The sequence below is a fragment of the Vespa mandarinia genome, chromosome 10 (genome assembly GCF_050613455.1).
Source record: "Vespa mandarinia isolate Hongniang chromosome 10, ASM5061345v1, whole genome shotgun sequence".
In the NCBI taxonomy this organism is placed as follows: Eukaryota; Metazoa; Arthropoda; class Insecta; order Hymenoptera; family Vespidae; genus Vespa; species Vespa mandarinia.
The window spans coordinates 6,202,501-6,223,775 of record NC_140819.1 but is presented as its reverse complement, the minus strand read 5'-3'; the positions used below and the strand labels follow the sequence as shown (position 1 = coordinate 6,223,775).

Below are 21,275 nucleotides of genomic sequence, written 5' to 3'. Positions count from 1 at the left end.
CCTATAGAATGTGATAATACTTCTTTGAAAATACAGGTTACTTGATTGATTAGCACAACATAATTTTGGGAAAGTTTATTGGACCACTATAAAGACTAAATATGACACTTTAACATAAATCCTTATCAAGACGAAGACCACTTTATGATAAGGGAAATCATAATTCATAATTACACCTTATAAATTTATAAATGTTATAAATTTTTCTATGAAAGAAAGAAAAACAACACATAACCATTTTCTTATGTCAATATCATTAATGCGACTTTTTCTCTTGGAGCAAGTGTGAATGATGATCACTTGATAAATTCATACAAATCCGAAGTTCTTTGTTTTAATAGCAAGAAGTAGCTTATGCCGTAAAACATGACGAGAGCTGTACAATGGAACGTATAGGCGAGAAATACATGTATTTGCAGTTGGTAGATGAGCATCGTCGGCTGGTCGAATCGTAACACTTGGCATTGGTTGAAAACCATCTTCGCTCGCTGGTAATGCAGGAGACCCTGTCCAAAAATATACCTAAAAAAGATATGAATTAAAAAAATAAAAAATAGACGTCTAAATTTCAAAAGACATAATTGAAAAAATAAAAATATTATTTCTGCTTGTTTCTTGAACAATTCGATATTTATATAAATTTTATGTGCACGTAGCACATAATATCAGAGAAAATGATTACCAAGTCCTGCCGTTCGACATGTGACATTTTTTCAACAATGGACCATAACCATCGCTTAAACTTTACTAATTTTTCCGTTGCTTCTCCAGATTCATCGTTAAACGATGTGTATGATATCAAAACTGACACGTTAATGTCACCAACTCCATTTAAAAGCAGTCTTAAATCTTCGGATGTTAAACCATCCAATGCTCCCTCTGGTAAAACATCAAATACTCCTTCTCGCATTGCATGCAAGGCTTTCTCTTGTACCTTTATCATACGGACTTCCGCATATTTTCGTACATAATCATATACATTATTTGCTGTAACTTCTACGTCCCGACCACTTGATATAAGTTCAATCGAGCCACCACCTTCTTCAGGACATAAATCAATGCTAAAAGTAGGAGGGGAGGGGAGAAAAAAAAAGAAGATTAAATTACATCGATGCATAGACAATATTTCAAAGAAGATATCTCCTTTTTTTTTTTTTTATTTGTATGTTTGTATGTGTATATATTTATTTACCTAAAAGTAAGATCCAATGCGGAGAATAAACTGTTGCTGTCTTTAGTTTCAGCATCGATAACGAGTTGTCTCAAACTTTCATAAATTACAGAATCAAAAAATGCAAGATCATGGAAACGTATTGGCCTTGCTAAAATATACTTAATAACGTGACGATTTAAAAATATTGGACACAACTCGTTTTGTAATAGACATAAGCCTATCAACCTATTAAACAAAAATAAAAAGAAAATCAAGCGATTAATATTAGATATATTTTAAATTATTATTAATTATGAAGATAAATATTTTTTAGATAACTTACCTGCCAACATTCCTAAAAGCATTTAATCGTTCATAACTGGCTCTACCTTGTCTAGGTGTATAAAAGCCTCTTTTATCAGGTGAATAGAAAAGAGGAGCGTTATCGTCTCCATCATCCATGATATTATTCTCTATTTTTTTCTTATTAGCTGCACAACGTTCGGTTAAACTGAATACATCAAGATCTAAAAGTGCTTCGCTAGTTAAGTCTTGGTTATGGCTATGAATTAACTCAAATGCTTCTTCTACTTTTTGTCTTAAAGCATCTTCTGAAGCGAGGAGCATCAATAATTGTGCAGGAGATAATTCAAGTAGCATTCCAGTTATTTTTTCTGCTAATGCAGGTCGTAATGCATGTACCTAAAAAAAAAAAAAAAAAGAAAAAAAAAATGAAAAAAAAATAAAAAAAATAAAAAAAAGGAAGAGACAGAGAGAAGAAAAAAAAAAGAAAATATATTTTTTTCCTTATCTTCTTTTTAAGAAGGATGCTTACTTTAGGATATAATCTATCACCAAGTTGTTGTTGATGCATTGTCAAATGATCATTGTTTGGATGACTGGCTGGTAAAGGATGTGTATTGGATGATGAACTACCAGATCCAGATGCATTATTTCCTTCCACAGAACTTGAAGGATGAAAGGAACGAGCTTCGAAGGATAATGCTTTACGTGTTTCACGACATTTTCCGGAGGATCTAGGATTCTTAAGTAAAATTTAAAATTATGAAGAAATATTCGTCATAACCTCATAGATCCCGTTTAATTTAGAATGACCTACCTGTCTTCTAAGATCACGATCGCGATCTCTGCTTTTTAATTTTTGTAAAACGTTATATTGTGTGTATTTAGACCCAACCTGTGCTGCTTCAAGATTTGGAAGTTTCTCATTTGCAAGTAATGCCTAAAGATAACGAAAGATCGGATTATTTCTCTGAGACGAGTAGGATATTGTAAATACGATGACTTTCGATATTTATGCATACATTTTAATAGAAAAAAAAAAGAAACAAAAAAAAAAAAAAAAAAAAAAAGATATTTTAAAAATAAATTATGAATTTTAGTATGCATATATTTGAATAAATACATCACATTTACAATCTCCCACTCGTCTTCATTATTAAAACTGTACTTGTGTAATTCTTAAATAAAATTGATTGACAATAACATTAAATATTACGAGAAAAATATAACATATATTAATATACGTTTTAAATAATTCCTCATATTATAATCTTAATATATATTATCACAAACCTCGGCTATTGCAGTATAAAAACTTCTAGCAACACCTGAACCTTCACCTGGCTCATCTTTAAATGTTACTTTTACTCGATTTACTGCCAAAGGTGGAGCATTAGAAGTTCTTTTGTTATATAAATTATATTGTGTGTTTAATTCTTTCATCGTTTGCACCAATAATTGAGTTCTATCACGTTCAATCTATAAAAATTATGAAATATTCATATTATAAAATATTCAATTACTAGTAATTATTATATCCATATGATACTTATATTTATTTGTTACTATATTTATACCATGAGTAAATATTTAATATCGTATGATATATAAAACTGTGATATAGATTATTACATATTTTATATGATCAATAATATTACCTTTGACAAGGTAATATCTTTTTGTTGGGAATTTCTTAGCTTTTCCATATTTCTACGGAATTTAGCTTCCTTTACAGAGAAACCACCAAGTTCGGATACAACTGATCCTGCTTCTAGACCAACATCTTCCATAAAAACTCGACCAAATAAATCCAATGATAATCTCCATCGTCCTAATAGAATATTATGTGAAATGTTTGTCCCAATAGTTGATATAGTTCTAGCAGATTCCACTGGACTTGTTTCTACTGTTTCGTGTGCAGAAATTTCATGACTAGTTACAGCTGGATCAACTTCTTCAGAAACGTTCTGATTTTCAACCGTTGGAACAACTAATACTTCAGGAGCAGTAGCTTTGTTCAGGTTTGTTTCCTTTGTGAAATGAAAATTAATGATAAATATATAGCTGAATGAGAAAGTAATAAATTGTGTTAATGAAACGAATTACTTACGGATATAGTTCCAGCTCTAACTATAACACTTCTATTTGTTTTACATACATCTTTACCCTTACTATTTCCATTGTCATTTTGATTATTGGTAGATACTATTATAGGAGCTCTGTCTATTTGTTCTGTTACCATAGGCGTTGGACCTTCATATACATGATGATATGATTTAGGCTTTTCCTGAAATAGATAATAATTTATTTATGATCAATATATATATATATATATAAATAAATAAATAAATAAATAAATAAATATATATATATATATAAATGATGAGGATAGCGTAAAATATTACAACAAATTTTGTAGATCCTGAATCTCCGGCAGAAGCAGAAGGTCGTCTTACTTCTGAAGGAACAAATGTAGCTCCAGGAATGATTTGACTGAATGTAGGAGATGACAAATTATTTTGATTGTCAGCACCACGTGCGGAGAGACCGAGCCTTGTAGGCAAACCTGCTAATGGATTTTGGTTGGCAGCGCCTGTCGGCTGTCGTGGGATGCCAAAGAGATCCTCACGCCTTGAATGTGGCTGCAATAAATGCGGCTGATCAGCTAATGGTAATGCTTCGCTCATAACTGTGTCAAATGGATCGAGAGGCGGACAACCAAGGCATAAGGTAGAATCTGATCTTTGAAAGAAAGGATGTTTTCTTCCTTTAGGTGTAGAATTACTGTTATTTCCAGACCCGCATATGGGAACTTGAAGTAAATCTGGGTAGTCCACAGAATCGGTTTCTAATGCAGTAGGTGCTGGAGAATTATATTCCTCTCCTTCATCATTATCATTTTCATCCTACGAGGAGAAAAAAAAATAAAAAAAAAATAAAGAAAATTGATGCAAGATAAAATAATATTACAAGATAAAATAGTTTACTAACTTGATCATTCCATGTTGAATAATTGGATGACTCTTTTTGCGCTTCGCCTCTTGATGTTAATGGTTCAGAAAGACAACGCATGTAATACACAAGAGCATCGAATACATATGCAACGTGTCTTAATGCGGAAACGTCTAAAACTGGTAAACTGTCTCTGTGTTCTCCATTATGAGCACGCATCAAAGATAAACAGTAAGACAAAAACTCTCGCCTAGCAGAATGCAAATCACCACCTGTAAACAAAATATAATTATTCGTTTCTCTTACCACGAAAAGCGTCATTACTTTTCTTTTTAGGAATCCAGTTTGTACTTAAAAATTAATCGTGCTCCTAGCTTCGGTGGTTAAGCTGGCAGTTTAATGTGAATAAAATAGAAAGTTATTCAATCAACTGAATATTTAGCTATATTATGAAAAATTCAAAACTGCACAAATATAGAAAGCAATAGGAACATATCTTCACACAAACCTTCACGTTCTCTGCTATTCCTAGCAGGTTCACTAACACCAGCAAAACCAACAGTAAGTCTTGTCGAAGCTTGAGGAGCAGAAATATTGGAGCTTGTTGCAATACCACTGCGTTGGTTTCGACTTGCATTTCCTTGTAATGTCAAAGAGAGAGCTGCTGAACTCAATAACCCAGTGAAATTACCGCCAGAAAGTGAAGGAGCATTATTAAGTGGATGTTCAGGATGTGTCGGATCAGCGCTACGCGTCAAAGACACTCCAAACCTTAATTGTGCTTCGGTAGCATCCATAACTGTTAAAAGCCAATCCCATGTAGGTTTTAAATGTGCTTCTAAATATAACTGCAAATAAAAAAAAAAAAAGAAGAAAAACCATTTAGCTTCGTAATTAAATTAGACTACTTGAGAAATATCCATGAGAACAGTAAAATTAAACACCTGTAAGTTCAATGCATCTTGAAAGGTAATTTCCATTAATCGTGGTAAAGTAGGAGCCAACGTTTTGTAATCTTGCATCATAACTAATAGATCGGCAATCTGTCGAATTACAATTCCAAAAGCTCGTGCCAAACAACTTGCAGTGGTTCCCATAGTTATAGGTTCTTGTGCAGCTGCAACGGCAGATGTAGCAGTGGTACGTCTCAGAGATACGGGATCGATAAAAACCAAATTACTGCCGCCCGTCACTCGTAAGCCTGCAGTACGCGTACTTGATTCACGATTACGAATAGCCCATTGCATAGAAACTGGTGCCAAATTGTTGCGATGTAAATGGCCAGATGATCCACTGAAATATTCTCATTAAATAATTTATATATTATAAATGTATGTTACAAAATTAATATAAAATATATTATACCTTCTACGTTCCAATTGTTCATCTCCAATTTGAAAATCTTCATTATCTTGTTCGTCTGTTTCACCTGCTTCACTTTCATCATCTTCCTGTTGACTGGATTCACCAGACTCATCTTCGGGAAACAGTAATATTGATCCCATACCACCATCTGAACCTGCAGTAGCTCCAGTTTGAACACTTCTTTGAGCCGATGCAGCATCTTGATTACTGTGATTATCGTCTGAATCCGATTCAGTTTCGGCTTCAGCTAAAAGATCTAATTCTGTATCAGATTCTCCATCTCCTGCCTGTTCTTCCCCAACACCACCTGCATTGCTATCAACTTCACCAAGCGGTTGACCAGCAACAGTACCAGAAACACCTGATTCGTCGTGTTCGCTTATATCTCCATCTATATCCATAGGGACATCTTAAAAAAAAAAAAAAAAAAAGCATACGATTATGAGTACTTTAATTATAATTATCATAATACGATTATTACCTTCACCACCTTCAACTTCATCCATTGCAGACACATCTCTAGCAATAGTTATATTATTATTTACTTGTTGCGTTTGTAACCCACCATCTAATGTTTGAGAACTAACTCCACTATGAGGTATTAATGGTTCTATAGAAAACAATTCTTCAGATCCATTTATTACTTCCACAGCAGAACTTGTTAACGTAAATGGTGCTGTTGGTCGTGCAACGCCTAATCGTACCGGGGCTATTAATGAATCTGCAGTTTCGCACAATTCTTCGACTGCCAATTTAATTAAAGCTTGAAAAACTTTGCGACATTTCATCAAAGGTTGAGAAGCTTGACTTGCACTGAACATTATATTTATATTATTATTATTTCAACGTGGAAATTATAGAATTATAGAGATAATTTTTTCGACGCAATTTATACCTTTTTCTTTTTGCTGTATTAGGTGCCATTTCGATAGTAAATATTACGAATATTCGAGCTACAGATCTTACAAATCGTCGAGCAACATTGTTTGCTTCTTCTTGACGTCCAGGTATAGAATCATTTTGCAATTCTCTTATAAGAGTAGTAAGCAAAGTATCAAGCATCTAAATAGTATATAATAATATTTTAAGAATTGCTATTTGTATTTCTTTATACAAAAATTCTATATTAAATTAGAAATATACAAATAGTAATAGATAAATGAATAGAAAATTACCTCTGTGCTGCATTTAACAAGTAACAGATGGGTGAATTTATCTAATAATGCGGTACCACTTTGGCGACATAATTGTCCTTGATCTCCAAATAACTGTTCATTACCATTTTCAGAGACCCCTGACATAATCATACATTGAACTGCTGACCAGTCATTTAGTAATCTTTCAAGAGCATTTCGACTAAAACGAGGTGGCTCTAAATCATGATCTGGCATATCAGAATCAGCACCTAATCCTGTTCAGAAATATTGTTATTATCTTGTAAATATTATATCTATATCTATATCTATATCTATACCTATATCTATATCTATATATATATCATTTATTTATTTTTATATATTTATATTTATAAAAATAAAAATATAGTATACCATCTGATGATGGGGCTTTACGACTCGCAGATGTCGATCGAGGTCGAGTTGCTGGTCTAAATTGACGCTGTTCTATGAATTGCCTTCCTACTGTCTGGGCCAAAAATAATAAAATGCATTCTCCTCGTGAATTGATTTTTGTTGCAAGATCAGTGTTAACTACAAGTCGGCACAAAAGATCATAACGTGCAACTTGATAGCCAGCGATAAGAGCACGACATTTACATTTTTCCCAACAATCGCAATATGCTGTTGGTGATGTCCTTTTAAGTTTGCAATCATGTCCTCTATGGCAAACACGAGCACATTCGGTGCAACAACATAACGATCCTGTTAAACCGCAAGTTCTACATTCAAATATGTCCTGATTGATATGATCTGCGCCTGTCCAGGTAAAGCTGCAAGTATCATTACAGCAAGTCACGAATAAAGGAGATAAATCTGGATTAGCATCAGGAGGTAGAATCATTGCTGAACATTCTTTGGAATCTCTACCAACTTTTTGAATAGTATCTAATAAAATTAAAGCTGCATGATATGCACGAACAGATACTGCAAGCATTAATGGCGTTTGTCCTTGAGCATCCTTTGCTGTAAGTAATTCTTTCAAGTAAGGAGCTAATACATTACTTTCGCACATGTACTTCAGTATTAGCAGCGCGTTATTCCTTCTTTCAACGGAATCTACAATATACGTATTATTGGATGCTGCTCCTATATTAGGTTTATTCATCATAGAAATACTAGCAGCACCTATGCTAAGCAAACTGTCTTCTTCTCCAGATGTATTGTCGAATGCCTCAGGTGGCCAACTCAAAGTTGGTATTGGTTCTTCAATAGGAGCTGAGGTACCATCTACTGCATTTGAGACCAATGCATATCCAATATCTTTATCGCTTTTCTTATTAGAAGTTGGTGCACACATAGTAACACAAGCATGAAGGATATTTCGATTACCATCACAACGTTCTAAGACTATCGATTGTATTTGTGTCACATTACCCTTAAGATCTTGTTCCAAATTACAAAATAATTGTTTTACGCTATCGTAATCGCATCTCAGTATACGTGACATTAGTAGAAGATTGTCAAATGCCAATGCAATCACTGCAACTTGATTTTTAAGATTTGTTGAATTAGAGCAACTTGGTATGGGAATAGTTGATGTTCCAATGCAAACTACTGGGAGTAAATCTAACCAATTTGGATCTCTAATGGCATCAGCACAATCTTTTGCTATTGGATAAATTGTATTGTTTCCATCTCTAAGTATCATAGAACATTCAATATTTTCTCCAGCACTTGTTAGATTAATATTTTGAGGCTGTAATCCCAAGAAAGCAGTAATATCCGAAGGAATATAACAATCTTGAACATATCTTCCTGTACTTAAATTATACACAACATAGCTCAACTTATTCCCACTTTTTAATATAGCATGAATGCCTTGTCCATCGGTTGCAATAGTTAAAAGATTATCACTCGAGCCTTCTACTATATTAACTCTTCTAGGAGTACGTTGGAAGCAATCGGGTGCTCTTGGATTCATCGATGATTTAATAACTTGCAATTCATCTTTTCTTAAAAGCCTACAGTCGGCTAATAATTTGATCAATTCTTCAGCCGTCAAATCTTTAAAATCAGATGTACTAAAATCTTTTTCTTTAGTCTCTTTTTCCTTCTCTTTCGAATCTTTTGAAAAGAATTTAACAGCTACATAGCAACCATCAACTTTAATAACCTTTCCAATAGGAACGGTTTTGACATCTTCTACAAAAACTACGTCTTTCAATTGCCAATCTTCTTCATCTTTTCGTTCAGATTCTCCTTCATTTCGAGGCGTTAAACGTTTTTGTCTTTTATGACTCGTTGTGATGCTACCTGTGTCGCTACATGTGCTGGAAGCAGGCGATGGAGGTGGTGGCATATCGAGTCGATCAGCTGTTTCTTTATGATTTGACTTATTTATTGAAGTATTACCATTTCCATTTGATTCGCGTTTATCAAAATTTGAATTAGGTAAATGTGATCCAGCTGGTAATATTTTAAATCTGCAAGTTGCATCTAAATTCCAAGCAGCTGATAATAGTTGTCCTACTTTTGGTACCCCATTGGCTATTGTAAATCCTATGAAGAAAAAAAAAAAAAAAAAAAAAAAAAAGAGCATATTTTGTAAAAACATATATGAAATTTCCTAGAATATTTTATCTACTCTATTATCAAAAAATATATTTAATAATTTACCTATTGCACCAGGTTGATACATTGGACTGTTTTTCATGCAAACGTGTGTACCATAACTAATGTCATTTGATATCACTGTAGATGGTCTATGTTTGCGTGATTTTGCTTTATATTTTTCCCATAACTTTTTGCGCTGAGAAAATGGCAAAACTCCCCTATTTAAGAGGATAAAAAAAAATTGATTAATTGTAGTTTCTCTTAATAAATTAAATAACTTTTGAATTAAACAATCAATAAAGAATATATAATACTACTAACCACCAATATAATGCGCCACTTTCAAGTTTTGCTACAGTATATAAAGCACATGTATGAAGTGATACAATTTTGTCCAATGTAAATTCAGTAAAAGCCTGTGCTGGATGTTCCAGGCGAGAGGCTACGTGTCCCAAAAGTTCGTCTAACCACGTAGCTACCTTGCCACTTTCTGTACTAACAGAACAGCGAATTGCTGTTGCCGATATATTAACTATTTTTTCTGTCATCAATGCTAGTGGTATAGTTTTTGGATGATGAACATTTGGATTCTAAACTCAAAAAATTGTATTATCATCGTGTTTCATTTCCTTGCTTTAATTATAAAATGATATGGGTATACAAATATTATAGTCACCTCTAAATGCTTGTATGGTTCAGGATCGGACCATTTCCATTGATACAATTGTCCGGAAGTGGAAACAGCTATCAATTCGCTGTAAAGAGCAGCAATTTGAACAAAACGTGGAGCAGGTTCATTACTACGTTCATGCCACCATTCAAGTTCTTCTGATATCCACAAAGGGCTTTGAGAAGCTAACTCTTTTTTCTTGTTATCTAAAAAAATAGAAATATATTAAATTATTTTTCTACTTGGTACTTTCTTTAATACTAAAACGAAGAATAGTGTAAAAATTGAAAACTGTATATTCCGATCAAAATATATATTTACCAGGATCTTTTTCCCAAGAATCTTTTAAAGCAGTTTCTAACCAACGTCGTGGCCCATAATATTGACGATCCCTCCATCTGCTAAAACTATCACGATCTCTATCACGTTCAGATGAACGTTCTCCTTCTCTGTCATTACCAAGTCTTCGCGAAGAACTTCCACGACTGAAAAATACGATATCTATTTTTTAATAACTATATATAAATTGAATTTGAGTTCTAATAAAATTAATTACTGTCTTATGCCTGCATAACCAAACATATCCTCAGAAAACATAGAGTCTGCATCGATTATAACAGAATGTTCATTACTGAAGCCTCCATCTAATAAGGATATAAGATCTTCTGGTACATAACTATCTGCTGCATCATCAGCATCATCGCCTTCTTCATCATCTCGTGATAAAAGATTATTCACTGCTAAGTTCACATCTAAATTTGTACGCTATGAAAATATATTATATTTGTAATTTATATCACATTATAAGATAATTGATAATTATATTGAAAAATAATAACCTGTAATTCTCTGATAATTAAATTACGACTTTTTCCTTGTAGTACTACTTGAGCTTGAGATATCAAATCTTCCGGTACAAATGGAGCAGGAACTGAAGCAATAGGACGTGAGCTGTTACCACTTCCACTTCCCATGATCACTCCCGGAGGCCCTATTCTACCACTGCCACCGCTACTTCCACTATTACTACCACCTCGAATAGCAGAGCTGCTTCTCATGATCCTTGCTCTTGAACGAGAAATACCTGCTCTACTACCGCTTCCACTACTTCCACTACCGCTTGGAGCAGAATTAGAATTTCCAACATGATTTTTAGTTGTACTGAAATAATGTAACATACAGGTATCAGTTTCATCAATGAAAAATTCAGTTTATTAAATATTTTAATTTTTCTTCAAATATAGAAGCAGCAATGCATACTTTCTGTTAGGTTCATTTTTACTTAAATCCAGTCGATCAGACAATACTGTAAATGCAACACGACATATTCTATTGTCCTCTGTGAGTAACGCTATATGAGTTGGCCCAACCACAATACGTTTTATGGAAACTTTTAATCCATTAAATGCAGGCAGTGTAACATATCCATACCTATTGATCTTCTCTGCAACTTCTTTCAACCTTAAATAGAAGATTAATTAATAAATTATAATATATGCTAATGTTCAAATAATAGATAATAATCATTCTTAATTTATTTAAAAATAAAGTATTTTTTTCCTTTGTATAATATTAAATATTTTATATCATTAAAATATTTAAACCATTAACATTTTAGCAAAAACTTTGTATTAAATGAAAATTTCATGAGAAATACAAAAATAATATACATTTGTTAATAATAAATGTAAAATATATATTGACAGAATTATTTATAATATATTCTAAAAAAAAAAAAAAAATGAATTTATGAAGATGATGGTATGATGTATCTTTAATTCAATTTTATAAATATGTATATATATATATGTGTGTGTGTGTATATATATATATATATATTATTTAACAACATACATCATAATATTTTACATATAACTAATTAGAAAAGAATATATAAAATAGTCAACAGAATTATAAATATGAGCATTATACAATAATATAATATTTATGAAAATAATACATGCAGTAAATAATTTAGAATAATTAATTAGTTTATATGAAGTATATATAATAGTAATAAACAATAATTGTTGCTTTTATTTCATATATACTTTTGTATTTATATTAATAAATAAATATATGTTAAAACATTTACCTCCTATTAGAATGAAAAGAAAAGCAAAGAAGCATACAAATATAATATAATTTAATAGATTGTAATAAAAGTTATCAAAATCATTAGAAATTATAATGTAAGTCCATTAATAGTAATTTCTTGTAGAAATGTATTAGAAATATATGTTATTAGTATATTGTAAAATTTATCTATATTTCATGAATGCATTAGATTTTTATCTTTAGATTTTTTTTCTTTAAAAAATATGCTAGTTTTGTGCAATTCATAATTGATATTGATATAAAGTGAACTATGCTATTATGATTCATTTATTAGAATATATATGACGTTGAATATAAATGAATCGAAATTGCGCAAAATTAAATTTGTAATGGTGATCATTAACGTATTGTTCAATTTTTCCTTAATGTCTTCTTATTAAATAGATTTAGAAAAATTCGAGAATCGATACAAATAATTCTTTAAAAAGTAAATTAAGAAGGAAGTGTTTCGTTCGAGTAGATTAAAAAAAAAAAAAAACGAACTATAATGGTTACGACAGTTTGGTGACGCATGAATAAAAGAGGTAGTACGGATTAAATTCCATGATAGAATAGTCAGCAGACATTCTGAAAGATACATTAATGATAGCGTACGGAATGCGTCGGCTTACCTATCATTAAGTTGATCATCGGTACCCGGTAAAGGATGAACGACAAAGTGTATCGAGGTCATTTTAGTTTATTATCGTACCCTTTTCTAGCCGAAATATATCTTAAAACTTGTATACACAGAATTTCACTACACCAGCGAAACGATGTTCTTCAGCCATGTTTCTGAAGGAAACATCCAGTTCTGTGTTCCTAAAAGTAATATGGCCGTACTCTCTTTTGATGTATTCTCAAATACACTGAAGATTATCTAATGCAATTACTTATGAAAAACCAACAAAGTATTTATTTTTTCTTTTTTATCCGAATGAAAAAAAAGGCCGTTTGTACTTGATGTAAATAATATCGTATAAGTTCCGCTCGGTGCGTATACATCCGATGATTATGATGTTACAATGAGAAATGCACGATTACATCGATTTGACGTGACGTCACTCCGTAGAAAACACTAGAAAAACATGTTTGGTATCCGTTAGACCGAAAAACCTTTTTAATGAATGATTAACAATTATTCTTATTTCAAAAATTTCATTCATTTTATTGAATTATCACAGTTATTTATAAAAATAAATAAATTTATTTTTGTTACTAGAAATAAAAAAAACTTCGAAGAATAAAAATAATTCTTTCGTAAATAACTAATGAGAACAATGTGATAATAACTTAAGTCATAATTTTATAAATATTCATCTAATAATAAAATATTAACTTTATCGTAAATAAAAACCTTTTATCAGAATTTATATAATAAACGATTTATATCGTAAAAATACAAAATGTTCAAATAAGATATTACTTTCCTTTTTGGTATAATAGGACATTTGCTGTCATAGAACAGTTCTCATTGGTTCATCATTTTTCGAGATACAAAAGAAACTTATTATTTTCAATATATTTTACAATTGAAATTGAAAATTTTTCATTCCATTCGAATTCATTTATACTCTGTATGAAAATAATATTTCATCTTTAACAAATTTAATAAGTTTAAAGCAATCGATAACAATATTATTGTACGTAAATATTTTTCACTAACCAATCAGAAATGACTTATAATGAAATGAAGTCATTGATAGGTGGATTTTTGGGATTACAATCGATTACAATATGAGGGCGAATTTCTATGAATATTATTTTAAAAATATTATTCAAAGATGAAACTTTCCGATATAAAAAGATGATTCAAGAGAATATAATGAAGTATAACGAAAAAGAAAGAGAAAAATTCCTATAAAATTAATAAGACTTAATGCATAATACAAAAAAGTAAGACGTATACATGGAGAAAATAATAATTAACAATGAACGTGTTTGCGTATAGTTACGGGAAAAAAAATTTTTGAATTGTATAAAAAATGAACATTAAAAAAAAAAAAGAAAAAAAAAAAATAGAAAAAAAATAACGATCTTATTATGATCAAAAGAAATTTCATATAAAATTATGCAGTAATAAGAGTTATAGGAGTGCATTGACCTCAGAATCGAATGGTTGATCCGTGGTTGATTGGTCACTTTTTAGCATGGTTTTACGCAGAAGCGAGTATAGGAGCGCATCTTATTCTATATCGCCAAATGAAATTCTATATGCTAAAGAGTTAAGCGAAATAATTCTTTTTTTTTTACAATGTTAACAATTTCATTTAATATCTAATAATAACAACGTCGAAAAAGATTTATAGTGTTAATGAAAGAAAAAGAAAGTCAAAGAGAAAAAGGTAAAGAGAGTGAGATAGAAATTGCGAATCATCTCTTCCGAGGTCTCTTTCTTAACACTTTGTAGCGCATCCGCGTTTCACGATTCTCTGGATTATTTTACGTTTGTGTACGTATATATATATATATGTGTATATATATATATATATACACATATCTACGTACTCGGTTTCTCTGCGAGACCATCGGATAACGTGTACACTTTCAAAGAGAGCTTTTAGAGTATTTCGAATAATTTTTCTTTCATTTCGATCATCTTCCAAATTTTTCTAAAAATAATTACGCTATACATAACGCATAAAAAAACAATTTCTTTTCAAAGGAGATCTCGAGATTTCTACCATTTGTTTTTCTTTAAGTCAAATAAATTTGACTTCATCAACGAAGAAAGAAATACATCCAATACGTTCATTTTAGTTCTGGCAGGTAAGTGATTATATTCGTTCAATCTGCTCTATAAAACATTTTTAGAAAGTTTCCTTGTTCTATGTATGAAATATCCTCTCATTGTTATATATTAAGATTAATAATACAACCAAAGATATAAATAAATATTAATACATTTTTATTATGGGAATGATTTGTAACAGAATATATTCGTATATGTGATTATACAGCTGGTATTTCAGTTATATATTTTTTTAGGTTGACTGCTCTTTTATTAAAGGTGTTTCAAAAGGTGTGCAAAAAAATAAGTTTTAATTGATTATTATAATTAATAAATAATGATTACATAGCATGTTTTTCACATGCAAATTTGTATTTCTTTGATATAAGAAAATATATCAATGGTATTTATTCATAATAAATCTATATGTTTTTCTTTTTTTTTTTTATACAGAATGGCACGTGGACAACAAAAAATACAATCCCAAGCAAAAGCAGCAGAAAAAGCTGCTAAAGTAAAGAAACAACAAGGACATAGTGCGAATGAACAAAAAAAGGCAGCGCAGAAAGCATTAGTTCATGTATGTTCAGTTTGCAAGGTAAGAATATTTGGATGTATCTTTATTTATTTTTTTTTTTTTTAATATATATTCTAGGTAAAAATTTTACCCTTGTAACTAAATGAAAATTATATTTTCATTATTATTTCGTTAGGCTCAGATGCCAGATCCAAAGACTTATAAGCAACATTTTGAAAACAAACATCCTAAAAACGAACTACCTGACGATTTGAAAAATATATGAGGGTAGGAATGTCTGCAATGGATCGCACATAAGGAGATGCAAAAAGAGAGAGAGAGAGAGAGAGGGAGAGAATAACTACAATTGAGTGATATAGTTTAAGATTCATCCAATATTAAAATAGTTTCAAAACAAAGAAATAAACAACACCCCATTAGTGTTTTTAAGAAACTGTTTCGCAGTTACAGAGATGAATTATTATGCACATTTTAAACATTTGCGCATAATTCATGATGTGCTTGTGGTAAATTTGATTTGTAAAAAAAACTTACATTATTCATAAAAATCATACCTTAATCACACTACTTTTTAATATAGCACGAATGCATCAAAATCTGTACATTGCTAAATAAATAATTTAATGACTTTAGTAAAATAATAATTTCGGAATATGTGACTTAATCTAATAGATTATAGAAGACGATCGATCTTTTGTCTATTTTAAAATTAGAGATTGCATTTGGAATATAACAAAATAATATTACAACTTTTACAGATTTATATAATCTGAAGGGAAGATTATTAAATAGATTATTTAAACATTAAAATTTCATTTAAGAAATATATTAAGTATGCTATTGAGTTTTTAATATTCATAAAATCATTACCACATCAAATAATATATTTTCAGATCATCCGCTTGTGTTGTTTCGTTAAGTTGTGTTTATCTTGAAAGAATGTTAAACTATAAAAAAAAAACTGCCAATTTAGAGAGATTGTATCGATTATTATCGAAGCAAATATTATATAGTTGAAGTCCTTTCTATGTAGAACTTTGTCAATTTAAGGATAATTTCTTTTAAAATCACAATTTTAAAACTTTAACATGGATGAATTATATGTTAAAGAGAGAAGTAGAAAATTGTACTTAAATTGTTAATGTTATAACATATGGGATACTTGATAATATATAAATATTTATATATATATATATATAGATCAAGTGAATTTAATTTGTCACATTGTATGCTTCATTTGCCCATGTGTGAATATATGAATGATCATCATTTAACATTAATTAAAATACAATATTCTTTTAGTATTACTCTGTAGAATTTACAGTAATACGTTGTACATTGACTTTTCAAAAATGATTTCTATAATTTTCAAGAGGCATACATTTCAAATATATTTATTTGTAATCTCTATTAAGTTTAACATTTGTATTGTGAATAAAGTTTAGAAATAAACTCTTATATGTATTCTATATTTTATTACAAGTATATTATTTATATTACAATATCATATAGCTATATGTTTTATTTGATTGCCATAAGACATAAAGACATAAATATAAATAGGTTTTTTATATTATATATTTATCTGAAAAGTAAACATATTTTGTTGTGATAGAGACTGTACGATAGTTCGTCATTCAATATAGAAATGTAATATCAAATGTGTAATTAATTTATTTAAAAATAAATTTTTAAATCTGTTTGTTTTAATAATGCTTAATATAAGTTATAAATATAAATGAATCATTTTTAAAATTTAAAAATGGATAATGTCCTTCGATTAAAAATACGCACGTAAAATCAATTAATTTGTCGTTACATTTATACAATGCACGTTGATAAAGAAGCTTAATAATTTAAAGATATTTTTATGTAGAATTATTTTGAAAATATACATTTTCATTAGGAAAAGAAAGTTAATATTGTTTACAAAAAAAAGAAAAAAAGAAGAAAAAAAAAGATTAAAATAAAAACACTTTATCGACTGTATGATCGTTATAGTAAGAAAAGGAAAATATTACATCATGTTACGAAGAAATCGATCATTCGTGATTAACACGTATTCATTACACGCCACGCAAGAGAGTCTCAATTTGTCCAGAGTATATATAAGTGTCTGATGAGCATTTGATTCTTCAGTTTTCATCTAGATTCAGTGTAGTTTTTACAAAATTCCTTCTTGCTTATCTTAATATCAATATCGTAAAGGAATAAACAAGTGTCGTATTTAACGAGAGCAGATATAGGTACGAAATTCAAACGTTATAATATCAAAAAGATATTTTATATAATTTATTCTTTTCCTTTTTTCTTTTTTCTTTTTCTTTACTTTCTCTCTCTTTCTCTCTTTTCTTTTTTTTAATCTCACCAAAAATCAATACTTTTTATTTTTAATATTAATATTTTATGAAATAAATTCCAAAAATATCTCAATCAAATTAATCATTAATTTATCGTTAAAATAAACAATCATATTTATCGATAATTTTTATTCCTTAATAATGATCTATTGCTATGATATTTGCAAATATATTTATAAGATAATACGTGATTCAGATGTTTTTCTATCTTTTTCCTTTTTTTCTTTCTTTTTTCGAATCTAAAAAGAATCCATTTGATATGATAAATAATATTTACGAAATAATAATAAGTTGAAAAATATCTTATTCATTCACATAGTTAATCTACTATTAACTATTAGGTAAGAAATTATGAGATAATTAATATGAAAAGATAATCTTGAGGCACGTTACAAGTGGTTCTTAAACATAAGACATCTTTCGATAAATTCATACGGTTAATCCCAATCTATGACGATATCAAATCACACAATGTTTCTAAATATCATCGAATACACCTGAATAGAATAATTTCTTTTCTCTCGAGTTAAGACCAATGAAGCATCGAATACACCTGAATAGAATAATTTCTTTTCTCTCGAGTTAAGACCAACAACACATCAATCGATTCAATCGATGATTTTTTTAAAACAGTCGAATAATTTCTACGGAGTTAATGATCGATAGACAAAGCGCGGGCTATTTGAATTTAAAATTATAAGATAGAGGAAAATTTACATGTTATGTCTTGTGTATAGAGATATATGTGTTATATTGACGTAAGAAAACAAAAAAAATAAAATAAAAAAAGAAAGAAAGAAAAAAGAAAAAAGAAAAAAAGAAATTCATTTGTGTTACACAGTAATAGGATAGAAATAAAAATGTAAATAAATTTTGTTATCATCTCTTTGAACTTTTAGGTTATCGCTCGATAGAATGATTGTTTTTTTTTTAATAGACGATCAAAGAGAGAAAGTGAAATAGATACAGATATACATACATACATACAACATATATATATATATATATATATATATATATATACTCAGAGAGATATTTTATACAAACATACATATATATAGGGAGAGAGAGAGGGAGAGAGAGGTAGAGAGAGAGAGAGGGAGAGAGAGGGAGAGAGAGAGAGAGAGGGGAAGATAGTAAAAATTTCGTAAGAAAAACCGATCTTCTTTTTTTTTCAGCGATTTTTGAATATCAAATAGCAAAGTACCGCGATGATGGATTCTGTTTTTTTAACACGTTCGCTCGGTACACCAGCGGAGGGTGTAAGAGATCAATATGCCGATGGAAAAGCTGCAAAAGTATGGGAGGTTTTCATCGGCGATAAAAATCAAAGGACACAAAATTATCGTGACTTTTTGGTGGGTCTCCTTAAGAGAAAAGGTTGCCATAGAATCTTAGATGTTGCCTGTGGTACAGGCGTGGATTCGGTGATGCTCCTTGAAGAAGGCTTCGAGGTCGTCAGCGTTGATGCTTCCGATAAAATGCTCAAATATGCTCTCAAGTCCAGATGGGAGAGAAGAAAGGAACCAGCTTTTGATAATTGGGGTAAGAAAAGTTATCTTCGTTTAATTATTATTTATCGTTTGCAAATAATTTTTTCTCCGTTCATTCGAATATCTCTCCTTTTTTATTTCTTTTTTATTTATTTATTTTTTCTTTTTTTTTTTTTGTAATATTACGTACGACTGTATAATTAGAAATTTTAGAGATGAAAAGAAAATGTAATTTTTCAAATGATATGAAAATGAAAATTGAAATCTGATGAAATTTCAACGGATCTCGTAATTGATTATTCGTCATGAAGATTTCATTATGAGATTATTGTGAAACGAATAATATGAGATAGTATTTATTATCCGTTATTGTAATTAATGAAAATATTTCTATTATATCATATTTTCTTATCTACCGAGTAAATATGTATTAGTAAGAAAAGGGTCGGTATGTTATCGACGGAGGTTTAATCGTGATGCTCCTTATCGCAAACTACTCTTTCATCATTTTCTTTTTTTTTTTATAATAATTGTTATTAAATCTTCGATAGCTCTCTCTCTCTCTCTCTCTCTCTCCCTCCCTCCCTCCCCCTTCTCTATCTCTCTCTCTCTCCTGATTCGATAACAAATAATTTTCTTACTTTTTATCTTTCTGATTCGATTTATTTATTTATTTATTTTTTTTCTTTTTTAGTCATCGAAGAAGCAAATTGGTTGACATTATCGAAGGATATCAGTCATCTGATCGGTGATGGTTTTGATGCTGTTATTTGCCTTGGAAATAGTTTTGCACATATGCCTGACTCCTTTGGCGATCAGAGAGAGCAAAAGTAATATTAGCTGCATAAATAATTTCGTGATTTTAAATAAATAAATAATATTTTTCTTGATAATAAATCTAATTACTTTTTTATCTCATTAATTTTTTAGACAAGCCTTCGCTAACTTTGAACGTTGTGTCAAACCAGGTGGATTGTTTTTGATCGATCACAGAAATTACGATTATATTATACAAACGGGAAACACACCGCCAAAATGTATATACTATAACGTGAGTATCATGATAGTAATATTTTTTACATATTAATAAATTATTAATAATAATAATAATAATAATAATAATAATAATAAAAATAATAATATACATTTTTTCAGAGTCGACATATGACTAATATAAAAACGTCAGTCCTATTCATATCAGGCAAACCAGCAATCGTGACTTTAGATTATATGATCACTATCGATGAAAAAACAAACAAAAACAAATCGGAAAACGTTAATGAATTTAGGTTATCATATTATCCTCACAGATTGAACGTTTTTAGCGATATGCTTGCAGAAGCATTTAGATTTAAAGCAAAACATACGATATACGCTGATTTTAAGCCAATGGATATGGTAAAGAATCCTGGATTTTATATTCACGTACTGGAAAAGTATTAGTTAATTAATTAATCTCTTTAAGAGATTCACGAAAGGAAAGGAATTTCACGTCGATGTGTATTTTTCTAATACTTTTTCGACGATACGCAGCATACGCCGTATTGCGAGAGATGGAATTTTTATTATAGGAGTTTAAGGACGATCTCTTAAGATACATACGTAATTAAAGATTAACGTATGCGAATTATTCTCTTTTTTCTTTTTTTTCTTTTAAACGATTAAGAAATAAAAAGAAAATTGTAACTCGAAGAGTTCAAGGAAAAAAAAAAAAGAAAAATAGTCTAAAACAATATCGCCCATAAAATTATATTACATTACTACACGCTAAAGAAAAACTTCATATGATCGTCGAGATGTTATTATTCATTATCATTGTTATGATAATATAACGTATACTTACTATATATTTACGGAGATGCGTGGTGGGTGTTCGATGAAT

The 21,275-nt window shown here is 30.0% G+C and overlaps 3 protein-coding genes across 9 annotated transcripts in view; 2 read left to right on the top strand and 1 right to left on the bottom strand.

Moving 5' to 3' along the window:
* Positions 1-60: 60 nt before the first annotated feature.
* hyd (E3 ubiquitin-protein ligase hyd) lies at positions 61-13,299 on the bottom strand. 3 transcript variants are annotated; one of them, XM_035875239.2, is made up of 27 exons: positions 12,904-13,298; positions 11,435-11,635; positions 11,014-11,335; positions 10,731-10,939; positions 10,496-10,659; positions 10,181-10,380; positions 9,826-10,094; positions 9,568-9,722; positions 8,077-9,450; positions 7,324-8,007; positions 6,949-7,184; positions 6,669-6,835; positions 6,255-6,586; positions 5,774-6,182; positions 5,353-5,701; positions 4,917-5,256; positions 4,448-4,680; positions 3,862-4,362; positions 3,567-3,743; positions 3,115-3,486; positions 2,750-2,935; positions 2,274-2,396; positions 1,989-2,198; positions 1,497-1,855; positions 1,193-1,399; positions 683-1,061; positions 61-522 (listed from the first exon to the last, which is right to left on the bottom strand). In XM_035875239.2, the coding sequence occupies exons 1-27, from the start codon at positions 12,963-12,965 to the stop codon at positions 310-312; spliced, it is 8,433 nt and encodes a 2,810-aa protein (XP_035731132.1). In that variant the 5' UTR covers positions 12,966-13,298; the 3' UTR covers positions 61-309. The 3 variants fall into 3 exon arrangements, with proteins under 3 accessions (XP_035731132.1, XP_085515958.1, XP_035731131.1); XM_085659832.1 differs by having other exon boundaries at positions 5,022-5,256; positions 7,324-9,450; positions 12,904-13,299; XM_035875238.2 differs by having other exon boundaries at positions 7,324-9,450.
* Positions 13,300-14,474: 1,175 nt separating this feature from the next.
* On the top strand, positions 14,475-17,011 carry LOC118445474 (transcriptional regulator Simba2). Of its 5 annotated transcripts, none has more exons than XM_035875018.2 (5): positions 14,475-14,616; positions 14,937-15,040; positions 15,260-15,293; positions 15,456-15,600; positions 15,716-17,011. In XM_035875018.2, exons 4-5 carry the CDS (start codon positions 15,457-15,459, stop codon positions 15,803-15,805), a joined length of 234 nt encoding a protein of 77 aa, XP_035730911.1. In that variant the 5' UTR covers positions 14,475-14,616; positions 14,937-15,040; positions 15,260-15,293; position 15,456; the 3' UTR covers positions 15,806-17,011. The 5 variants fall into 5 exon arrangements, with proteins under 5 accessions (XP_035730911.1, XP_035730912.1, XP_085515743.1 ...); XM_085659617.1 differs by having other exon boundaries at positions 14,476-14,495; XM_035875019.2 differs by lacking the exon at positions 15,260-15,293.
* Positions 17,012-17,582: 571 nt separating this feature from the next.
* Gnmt (Glycine N-methyltransferase) overlaps positions 17,583-21,275 on the top strand; it is a 3,710-nt gene continuing 17 nt past the window's right edge. The window contains exons 1-5 of the mRNA XM_035875016.2: positions 17,583-17,786; positions 19,079-19,445; positions 20,088-20,223; positions 20,324-20,444; positions 20,549-21,275. The exon at positions 20,549-21,275 is cut by the window's right edge and continues 17 nt beyond it. Of these exons, the coding sequence (XP_035730909.1) occupies positions 19,112-19,445; positions 20,088-20,223; positions 20,324-20,444; positions 20,549-20,836 (879 nt within the window). The 5' untranslated portion in view covers positions 17,583-17,786; positions 19,079-19,111 and the 3' untranslated portion in view covers positions 20,837-21,275. The remainder of the gene's footprint in view (positions 17,787-19,078; positions 19,446-20,087; positions 20,224-20,323; positions 20,445-20,548) is intronic.

Excerpts from the sequence above, each read along its gene's own strand:
- hyd (XM_035875238.2), bottom strand. The coding sequence starts at position 12,965 with ATGACCTCGATACACTTTGTCGTTCATCCTTTACCGGGTACCGATGAT. Across the intron at positions 3,744-3,861 it reads CAGGATCTACAAAATTTGTT|GAAAAGCCTAAATCATATCA; the intron begins GTAATATTTTAC and ends TATCTATTTCAG. Across the intron at positions 2,199-2,273 it reads ATCGTGATCTTAGAAGACAG|AATCCTAGATCCTCCGGAAA; the intron begins GTAGGTCATTCT and ends ATTTTACTTAAG.
- LOC118445474 (XM_035875019.2), top strand. The coding sequence starts at position 15,457 with ATGGCACGTGGACAACAAAAAATACAATCCCAAGCAAAAGCAGCAGAA. Across the intron at positions 15,601-15,715 it reads ATGTATGTTCAGTTTGCAAG|GCTCAGATGCCAGATCCAAA; the intron begins GTAAGAATATTT and ends TTATTTCGTTAG.